At 51.4% G+C, this 11078-nt stretch overlaps 1 protein-coding gene across 2 annotated transcripts in view; it reads left to right on the forward strand.

Annotated features, from left to right (window-relative positions):
* Positions 1-7532, forward strand: part of rptor (regulatory associated protein of MTOR, complex 1) — a 142879-nt gene extending 135347 nt beyond the window's left edge. For both annotated transcript variants that reach the window (XM_056586914.1, XM_056586915.1), the window contains 6 exons: positions 686-792; positions 2117-2244; positions 5798-5884; positions 6265-6381; positions 6826-6955; positions 7424-7532. In XM_056586914.1, the coding sequence (XP_056442889.1) occupies positions 686-792; positions 2117-2244; positions 5798-5884; positions 6265-6381; positions 6826-6955; positions 7424-7492 (638 nt within the window). In that variant the 3' untranslated portion in view covers positions 7493-7532. The remainder of the gene's footprint in view (positions 1-685; positions 793-2116; positions 2245-5797; positions 5885-6264; positions 6382-6825; positions 6956-7423) is intronic.
* The last annotated feature ends 3546 nt before the right edge of the window (positions 7533-11078 follow it).

Consider the following 11078-nt stretch of genomic DNA (forward strand, 5'->3'; position numbering starts at 1 on the left):
CGTGGATCTCCGATGTACGCCAGCAGCTCCCGCTCCGCGTCTCCATTAGGGCCCAAACAATAAATCAATTATTCAATCGATACTAAATGAATGGGTTGGAATCGTAATGATCGAGAAATTATTCTAGTTGTTTGTCACGTAATGATCCAGCTCTCAATAGATGAATCTCATACGGAGATCGACTAGATGCGCCCGTTTGGGGTCTTGGAAGACGTTGTGTTTGGCGCAAAAGTCCCTTCTGTGTGTGTATGTGCGTGTGTGTGTTTTATAAGGGAGAGTTTTTGTGTGTGTTTCAGGGACTGTGTGCGTGTGCATGTGTGTGTTTTATAAGGGAGAGTTTTTGTGTGTGTTTCAGGGACTGTGTGTGTGTGTGTGTTTTATAAGGGAGAGTTTTGGTGTGTGTTTCAGGGACTGTGTGTGCGTGTGTGTACCTGCCATTTTCCAGCTGTGACGATCTCTTCCAGTGGCATCGTGTTGTCCTTAAAATCCAAACACCAATCGGCGGTCCCCCTGCTTCCGACGGTACTCTAAGCTGATTACAGCCATGACGACTAACACACTTAAACCGAGTGGAAGGGATTTCAGAAACATCGGATACTGCCCCGGACGGCCCGACCCCTGAGACGAGTTGATGTGCTGCGGTCAGAGTGCTTCCTGTCCTCTAACGGCCTCGGCTGTCCTGTAGGCGCGGGCATGGTGGTGGACTGGGAGCAGGACACCGGGCTGCTCATGACCTCCGGGGACGTCCGCGTCATCCGCATCTGGGACACGGAGCGGGAGATGAAGGTCCAGGTAAGACCCCCCCCCACCCCCTCCTCCTCTTCCTCCTCCTCTCCCCCCCTCCTCCTCCCTCCACGTCATAAGGGCTGATAATGGTTCCACGTCGACGCAACGCGAGGGGGTTAACGGACCCTCATCCACACACACACACACGTGATTGGTCCGGGTTTTAGGGAGCGGACCAATCACAGCCCTTTGCCGCTGCGTCGAGGCGACGCAGCGGCAAAGGGCTGTGATTGGTCCGCTCCCTAAAACCCCACGCAGAACCCAAACAGGTTCACGACCGCGTCGAAAGCGTCCGCGTGGTCTTCAAAAGGACCCCCATCGCAAACCTTTCACGAAGGAACCTGAAATTGTCACTAATTGCCGCAGTCGCCGGTACCAGAACAAAACAAAGGAAGCTCTGGAAGCATAGCGGGTAATAATCATGGTGGGGGCGTGGACCTGAGCGCAGTGGGAACGGCCTCGCGGCGCCCTTGGCTCTATTGACGCGGGGCGGCGGCGGAAATGAGCCATCACTCGCCAGGTGACAGGCTGAGTGATTAGCCTCTCAGCTGGTTTTATGTTTAATGGCCCTCGTGACAGCCCGACACCGCTGGTTGCTCTCTAACAAGTCCTTACAAGGGGATTTGCGTATGTGTGTGTGTGTATGTGGGTGTGTGAGGGAGTGCGTGTGTGAGGGTGTGTGTGTGGGTGTGTGTGTGTGTGTGTGTGTGGGTGTGTGGGTGTGTGGGTGTGTGGGTGTGTGGGTGGGTGGGTGGGTGTGTGGGTGGGTGGGTGGGTGGGTGGGTGGGGGTGTGTGTGTGTGTGTGGGAGCGTGGGAGCGTGCGTGAGGGAGCGTGTGTGTGGGTGTGTGTGTGTGTGTGTGTGTGTGTGTGTGTGTGTGGGTGTGTGGGTGTGTGGGTGTGTGGGTGTGTGGGTGGGTGGGTGGGTGGGTGGGTGGGTGGGGGTGTGTGTGTGTGTGTGGGAGCGTGGGAGCGTGCGTGAGGGAGCGTGTGTGTGGGTGTGTGTGTGTGCGTGTGAGGGAGCGTAGGTAGGTGTGTGTGTGTGTGTGTGTGAGGGAGCGTAGGTAGGTGTGTGTGTGTGTGTTTGAGCGCAGGTATGTGTGAGCGTAGGTAGGTGTGTGTGTGTGTGTGTGTCTGATCGTAGGTGTGTGTGTGTGAGGGAGTGCGTGTGTGAGGGAGCGTAGGTAGGTGTTTGTGTGTGTGTGTGTGTGTGTGTGTTTGAGCGCAGGTATGTGTGAGCGTAGGAAGGTGTGTGTGCGTGCGCCGACGCGCGCCTGCCCCTCTCACCATGCGTGTGTCCCGTTGTGCGCCCCCCCCCCCCCCCCCCCCAGGACATCCCGACGGGGGCGGACAGCTGCGTGACCAGCCTGTCATGTGACTCCCAGCGGTCCCTCATCGTGGCGGGGCTGGGGGACGGCTCGGTGCGCGTGTACGACCGCAGGATGGGCCCCAACGAGTGGTAGGACACACACACACACACACACACACACACACGCGCACACTGAGTTAACGCACACAATCAAGTCAACCAAACACACAACCAAACCCAGAGTCATCACGCACCCTAACCCAGAGTCAACACACACACACACACACACACACACACACACACACACACACACACCGAGTTAACGCACACGCACGCAATCAAGTCAACCAAACACACCCATAGTCAACACACTCACGCACCCACACCCTAACTCGGAGTCAACACACACACAAACACACAATCCGAGTCAACACACACACACACTCACACCCCCTAACCCCACCCCCTGGGCTGGATGCAACACATTTGCATGACTGCATAAAGGCCCCAGTTAATGAGTTAACGTTGGCGCCTGCGGAACCTCCTCTTCCTGCCCGCCGTCCCGCGGCGCCGTGACACTGCTCCCAGCGTCACAACCAGTAGGAGCCGGAGGTTCACCAGTAAGAGTTATTCACTCCCAGTTAACCGCGGCGCCGGCCTGCCCGTGTCCCAGGCCAGTTGTTGTGTGTATTTATCGGGCCCAGGAAGGTGTAAATTCTCCGGGCAGTGTAGCCCTCTCTCTGAATGTGCCCTGTTCGCACTATTCCCCCAACATTGGATAAACATTATTTTAATTCCAGTCGCCGAAGGGGGGTGGGGGGGGTGGGGAGTGCAATTAAGCCACAAAGTACCCCATAAATCTTTAACAAAGCCTCAGAATTCTCCTAAGGCGAAGAATTATGCCCATCCGTTTTACCGCAACGCTGAGCTGCCCCAAATATTATCGCAGGACGGCCTCCCGGTACACACGGGTCAAACATCTAAATATTCAGTGTTTGATTAAAGCCGTCTCTGCTATCGATAGGCTGTGGGCCTCCTTATTGAACGAGTGTTACGAGATCAAAGTGTACTTGGGGGGGGGGGGGGGGGGGGGGGGGGGTTCCAAGAGCACCATTACAATATTGTTGTTTTTTCCACTTTTCGTGGCGCTTTTTTTCCTTTCACTTTTTAAGTGCTATTAAAATTGCTGCTGTAATTTGTTTTTCGGCTATGCCTTGTTATCACTGCTGGTTAATTGCGGCAATATTTCCACTTAATGTCTGCTTTCAATGCAGGGCTGGGGTTCAGCGGAGGTTAGCTCAAGCCCTGTGCGCCCGTGCTGGGAGACGTGTGCGTGATTATCCACGCTCGTTACCGATCTCAAAGCATGGCCGGTGACGTAGGCCTTCGCCTGCTCACCCAGAGTGCGCTTCTGTCAGGGATGACCAGGCAGGCATGAGGGACAGCAGAGCGGCGGTATTAAACGATGGACGTCTTTAGCGCCTGAAAACAACAGGTTGGAACCAAAATGTCAACACGGAACCCGACGTCAGATAAAAGGATTAAAGAGCTGACAGTTGTGACGTCTTAACTTGCATAACCACTGTGTTCGTGGTCCCAAAACAACTCAGTCAGAGTAGCATTGCAACAGCCCTAGAGGGTAGACATGTTGTCCGTTATACAGGGTGGGCTAGCACCATTATCAACTACCTGGCGATGGAATAGCAAACAAACACAGGAACACTGTGCAGTGTCTGAGGGATGCCTGGTTAAAGCAGCCTCACCTGGCCCTGAGTCGGATTGATTGGACTCTGGGGCTGCGGGAGGCTGCACACCTGTTGTGTATTGACTAATCAATGGCACAGGTTAAACCAGCCATCGTCCACACACACTCAAGAGCTGTGTTTCGAAATCGTTCCCTATCACGGATATAGGGTGCTCGCCATTTTGTGGCCATTTGTGTTCGAATTCTCAGTGGTTAATTTCATGCACTATATAGTGCACCTAAAAACCCAAAATTTGAGTGTACATACGATGTTCCCTACATGTTACTCCGGTATACCACAATGCAATGCGGTTGTGTTTTTCCGGAGGAGAAGAAGAAGCTGAATAAACGCGAAAACAAATACATTTAATGATGGAGTCTCCGGCTTTCGTTTATAAATGTCAACAATTTATTTGGTATTTAACATAGAAAATGTAACATTCAAAATTAATTTAAAAAAAAACGTGATCAAGGAAATGTAACATTCAACATCAATACAACCTCCAGCTTTCCTCGTGAGTGCCCGGTTTGTTTACATGATGTGGGCGCATCTGTCTGCGTCACACAAATACTCGGCGCATTCACTGACGCAAATGACGTTTAGAAATGTTCATCGTAGTGTCCGAATTCTCGTTTGTTCGTTCCCTATATGGTGCACTATGTCATGAACAATATATAGGGAATAGTGAGTGAGTGAATAGGGATCTCCTGCATGGCATCATGGAGCACCAGGCCTTGTTACTGCTACAATAAATGTTTATTTTGTAGAAGTTGATTGATAATGATATGAATAACCATCTTGTTATGTTTGACTTATTCATGTAAATCTACAATATCCTAAAACAATATTAAATATTAACCTGTCTACTTGGATTGAACCTTCCCCCCTCCCAGCCCCCCCTCAGAACATACACGGGTGAGTTCATCACCACCACAAGGTGGTAAAAGATTACCAAACCTCAAAGAAAGCTGAGAAACCATAGCTAAAGAAATGATATCTCTGCCCACCTGAGGTCTTAACAGGCTCCTGCGCACTGGGGAGGAAACGGAAGAAATCGCACTCGTAATACATCACTGTGTGTGTGTGTCTGTGTCTGTCAGTACGTCTGTGTGTGTGTCAGTATATCTGTGTGTTTGTGTGTATCAGTACGTTTGTGTGTATCAGTACGTGTGTGTGTGTTTGTGTGTATCAGTACGTGTGTGTGTATCAGATCGTCTGTGTGTCAGTACGTGTGTTTGTGTGTGTATATCAGTACGTGTGTGTCAGTACGTCTGTGCGTGTGTGTGTGTGTATCAGTACGTGTGTGTGTGTGTGTTAGTACATCTGTGTTTGTGTGTGTGTGTATCAGATCGTCTGTGTGAGTGTGTCTGTATCAGATCGTCTGTTTATCAGTACATCTGTGTGCGTGTGTATCAGTACGTGTGTGTGTGTGTGTGTGTGTGTGTGTGTGTGTGTGTGTGTGTGTGTGTGTGTGTGTGTGTGTGTGTGTGTGTGTGTGTGTGTGTGTGTGTGTGTGTGTGTGTGTGTGTGTGTGTGTGTGTGATGGAGCAGGGCTCTGGGCTAGCCCTGGGGATGTGCCGGTGGAGGCTGCATCCCAGCCGTTGGTAGCGTAGCTACAGGTTTAGCCTAACTTTGAAGTGGACGGACGAGTGTTCACCCTCCACGCTGCTTCCACGCCCTCTCACTCCCTCCAGGAGGCTGTTAGCCTGTTACTATGGCGATCCGCCGGCAGCCACAGCTGTGAGCTCACACTGCCACCCAGTGGTGGACAGGGGAATTGTCGTCATAAAAAAACACTCCCGCTAAAGACCTTGTTCTTCCCGTGTGTGTGTGTGTGTGTGTGTGTGTGTGTGTGTGTGTGTGTGTGTGTGTGTGTGTGTGTGTGTGTGTGTGTGTGTGTGTGTGTGTGTGTGTGTGTGTGTGTGTGTGTGTGTGTGTGTGTGTGTGTGTGTGTGCAGCCGCATCATGACGTACCGGGAGCACGGGGCGTGGGTGGTCAAAGCCCACCTCCAGAAGCAGACTGACGGACACATCATCAGCGTCAGGTACGGACCGGCCCTCGGCTCCTCCTCACACCGACCCCTGGCCCCCGGCGTCCATAGTGACTCCCCATGGATGTGTGTGTGTGCAGAGTCTGTACTGACCTATGGATGTGTGTGTGTTAGTCGGCGCGGTCTTGTGTGTGTGTCCGTCTGTGTTGAGTCTGCCCTGACCTATGGATGTGTGTGTGATGAGTCTCCCTGACCTATGGATGTGTGTGTGATGAGTCTCCCTGACCTATATGTGTGCCCTGACCTGTGTGTGTGTGTGTTCTGATCTGTGTGTGTGTGTGTGTGTTCTGACCTGTGTGTGTGTGTGTGTGTGTTCTGACATGTGTGTGTGTGTGTGCCTTAACCTATATGTGTGTGTGTGTGTGTGTCCCCAGTGTGAACGGGGACGTGCGGTTCTTCGAGCCGCGGTCGCCGGACTCGGTCAACGTGCTGCAGACGGTGAAGGGACTGACGGCGCTGGACATCCACCCCCAGGCCAACCTCTTCGCCTGGTGAGTTCACAGGTCATAGGTCACGGCCCATGCCCAACATCAGAAACCCCAGCAGCACCTCGCCACAGCAGGGCAGGGGGGGGGGGGGGGCTTCGTCTCGCCGAGGGCCTTGTGTGTGTCTGACGTTGTGTTTGATGTTTCCGTGGCTTTGTTGTTTCCCTTTGATACCTCGTTCCTGTTTCTCCCCCCCAAACGAAACCATCCGAGGCACTTACTTCTCACCAGATTTGATTTCGCCCTTTTTTTCCAATTTGCTTTATGTGGTTCTGGAGGCTTTGTTGAACGAGGGAGGAAGCAGAGATGTAGCCTGACAAATTCTATTTACCCCGTTCCCTGTGCACTCAGACGCTCCGCGACACCGCTACAAGGGGAAACACGCCGTGTAGCCCGGGCAAGCTGTCCTCTCTCATGGTGGTTACTCTTCTTCTCTCCCCTTCCCTGCAGCGGCTCCATGAATCAGTTCATCGCGGTGTACAACTCCAACGGGGACGTGATCAGTAACATCAAGTACTACGACGGGTTCATGGGCCAGAGGATCGGCGCCATCAGCTGCTTAGCCTTCCACCCCCACTGGGTGAGGCCTCACTGCACCTCAATGCAGCTCCACGCAGCATTGAGGGTTTTGGAAAAATTGTACCCTTTACATTTGTCGGACGATATTTATTCGGTCATTCTTGCAAGACGTGTCAATCTTTCGGTGTCTTTAGATTCGATTACGAATTGATTCTCGATCCAGTGAACAGGGGAGCTAGTTTTAGGATCTTCTGCATTCCGCAATGTGAGGCGATGCCAATGAGGACATAAAAGCAGAGTGCAGTGATGAAAAGATGATGTTGTTTTTTTTAATACTTGAAAAGGTTATATCAAGAGATTGCTAAAATGTAAACACAAAGGAACAGAACATGTGTGAGGAGCCCACAGTTTAGAAGACACCAGCAGTGGACTCCTATGGAAGTCCACAGAGAAGTTTGGATGCTGATTCTGAGGTTGACCTGGGATACGTCGGTTGACCCGTTCTCCTCTCTCTCTCCTTCCCCCCCAGCCTCACCTGGCAGTGGGCAGCAACGACTACTACATGTCCATCTACTCGGCTGAGAAGAGGCTCAGATAACAACGTGGCAGCGTCGGTCGCCTTCCTCCTCCTCCTCCACCTCCCTCCTCCTCCTCCACCTCCCTACGGACCCCACCACCCCCCCCCCCCCTAACCCCACCACCTCCACCTCCACCACCTCCCCCACCCCTCTGAAGCTGCGTCGGCCGCGGCGTAGCGGGGGCTGTAAATTATGTTCTAGTGTACATATGCAATCGCCAAAACCCCGAATGTCCCCACCCCCCCAGTCACCCAGACGGCTGCTGACCAGAGACTCCCCCGATGAACAAACTCTATATTATTATTATTATAATTATTATTCATTTATTCCTCATTCTTGTGATGAAGCTGATGATTGTAGGTCGCGGGCCTCGCCGAGGAGGAGAGCGTGTACATTAAAAAAAAAAAAATTTAAAAAAAAGGAAGAGGACGATAAGCGCCCCCCTATGAGAGAAACAGTGACCCCCGGTGGCCTGGAGGCGGGGCAGGCCCCACCCGGGGGACCGCCGCCCTGGACCCGGAGCAGGGGAGATGGGCGCCAGGAGATGGAGGGTGGGGGGGGGGGGGACTCGCTCCGAGCTGGGTCAGGTTGTGCTACTGGATCCACTGGTGTGGATGATGGACTCGAATCCCTTAGCCAGGCCTTGACCAGGCGGTGTGTGTGTGTGCGTGTGTGTGTGTGTGTGTGTGCCTGTGTGTGTAATGAAACTTAATATAGGTCCCCGTCTATGGCCTTGGACACTTGATTCCCCAAAAGATGCCTGTTTTCATCCTCGCACTCCCGCCTGTGTCCCCTCTGCTACAACTGTCCCCAAACCCCCCCGTTTATACACACTTAGCTCAACACTGAGCCCCCCTGTCCCGATGCAAGGCCAGCAGTCCCTGGCCCGCAGTCCGAAGGCTTGGTTACATACACGTCGCTTGCAGAGCAGAGCACAGTGCGGTCGGAGCGGAGGCTGCCCCAGCACCTAGCTTGTTTTTAGCCCTCTCTCCACGTAACCCCAAACCGGCCAGCCGTCATGGAAGAGCTGCCGATCTGCAGAGCAATAACCCCCCCCCCCCCTCTCCCTTACCACCCTCAGCTCCTCTGAGTACCCCGTCTACTTCCCTGTTCTTGAGGCGGCGTGGGCTTCCTGTCGGGAACACTGAACCCTCACGCCGTGTGCTCACGCCCGGCGTACGCCCGATACGACGGCACAGGCCTTTTGTCGCTCGCAGCTCGTCCTGGGAAATGAGCGGTCTTGTTTGCGGGCGGCTACGAGGACCACTACACTACACGACGCACTGCAGGGCGCCCGCACACAGTGGAGACGAATCAGGCATTGAAAAGGATCCAGTACTAGTTCACGTCCGCTTCATACCATTGCTTTGTTTGTTTTGTGCTGCTGTCCGCTAGCACACGGCCCTTTCTCGCTACCACCGCTGTCCCCCGCTAGAGGGCCTCTGGCTGGCATTTTTACATGGTTGATGAAGTATTCAAACGTGATTCAATCTCCCATTGATCTCACGCCCTCCATGGCAGACATGGTCAAGGGAACAGCTCCGCAATGTTTGAGGCCGACTGCGATATGTTTGGGCGGGTTTCAGTTTGGAAGGAAGCTATGGGTTTTTGTGTTTAGTTTATCTGTCACTTATTGTCCTAAGGTTCCTCACCTCACTCCGGACTGGCTCGCCGGGCAAGGAGATTTCGATGCTGTCTTTTGAGTTTCATCGGGTTTTAATTTCGATTTTATGCTCAGAGTTTGGTTTGGTTGCACGTTTACCTGGGCCAGATGAGGGGGGTTCAAATAGTGAGGGCCTCGCACACGCAGGGTGGAGCTGGGTTACACTTTGTTTGGATCGTCCACTGAACACTCTCTACATCTCATTCATAGGCTGTCAGTGTGCTAACCAGCGGACACGATGTAAACACACCCTGGGAATAAATAAAAGGAATGCCAACTAATCACCTTCGACAGAGTTGTGCCAGTGTGCAGATATGGTATCTGGTAATGCACACCCAGTGGTCAAAATAAGGCCAAAAACGCTGACTTCAGTTTTTATGTTGATGTTTACCTGGCCAAACGATTGCATCTTGACCTACGGGTTACAAACACCTTATCAATAAGACGTAGTGGGTCGAAAGTGGACTTTCTTCCCAATGTACAATGTAAACTAACCATGCCTTGGTCAACATGTCGCCCAACACTTCAACCTCAAGAGGCCAGCGCTGGGACTTTTTTTGTGGAGCTTTCCGTCGGGCATCCTTAGGGCTGGGGAGGTCAGATATCACCAAGTCCCGTCTGCTGCCCCTCCCCTCCCATCATGCTAGTTAGCATGCGTCGCTAACACCCTCTGGCTACGTGCTGTTTGTCCCTCGCAGTATCGCCCGCCTTGTGCCTCTCTGCTGGAGTCGCAGCTTTGCTTAGTAAAACCTTTTTATAATTTTACTGTTTTTTTTCCTTTCTTTCTTTTTCTTTCGTGTACATTTGATGTTTTCTATTTTATTATTCTGCCCGGTTCACTGGCATGTGTCTTAGTCTTGGCATGGAGAGGCGACAGGAGGCTGCCCATCACTTAATCACGCAAACACACATACCTTTAGCTTCCAGCCATTATCAAAAATTTTTTCCTTCATCTGTTGGTTCCCAAACCTTTCTTTTCCTGTCATTATGGTGTGTTCTGTATGTCCTGACAACCGCGAGATTAAATGTTTTGTTTTTCTTGTCACTATAAACAAAAAACATGTTCTCTATCTGTTAATTATAATGTATTATAACTGAAATCACATGCCATGCATTCTGTACAGTGACTACACATGTAGTCCACCTCACCTTTCAGCTCAGTAGTGACACCTGCGGTCTAGGAGAGCTAACTGCGGCCACACAGGCCGTCTCACTAGTTTGGCAAGCTCAATCGTAGATTGCACGTTGGTCTGGGGAAGCTGCTGTCATTTCGTGATCAACGGGCCTAATTTAACTTACTCTGTACGCGATTGGCTGCTTGCCGTTGCTTCCCTGTCGTCATTATGTTAAACCAGCCAATAAAGCGCCAAGGGGAAACGCCAGCTTGGTGATTGGCTCCCGCGAAAACGTATCGGAAGCAGAAAGAAATGTATGGCTCTTCTCCAGACCCTTGTGCGGTACGACCTCAAATCGCCGGCAGAATGGGCGGGGCTACCCAGTCTACCGTCACACCGTTTCGCCAAAAACTCACTTCTCATTTTTTATTTTTTTTTGGTGGAGATCCTCGGTCCAAAAAAACACATTAATCTTTTTAAGTGTCTTGGCTTGAGTTTTAATCTTTTAGATGGGGAGACAAAGAAGAAACGATAACTATGTAGTTTAAAGACAATATGAAAAACAATCAGGTGTGTCTCTGTGGACTGTAGACTGCTTAACAACTGTGGTTTATGAGACGAGAGATGAAATAAACCAAATACACACAAACACAATACTTTTCTCTTGTCATGTTTACATTCACTTTGAAAGGATGAATGCGTGAGTGCTGTGTAAAACGTTAACGCCACAGTTTTGTAGAGATCTCAAAGTTGTTTCTGACGGTAGAATTTAAGAGCTATCATTTCAGTTGAGTTTATTAGAAATAACATAACGTCAGCTATAAGCGA

Source organism: Gadus chalcogrammus, chromosome 3, assembly GCF_026213295.1.
Source record: "Gadus chalcogrammus isolate NIFS_2021 chromosome 3, NIFS_Gcha_1.0, whole genome shotgun sequence".
Lineage (NCBI taxonomy): Eukaryota > Metazoa > Chordata > Actinopteri > Gadiformes > Gadidae > Gadus > Gadus chalcogrammus.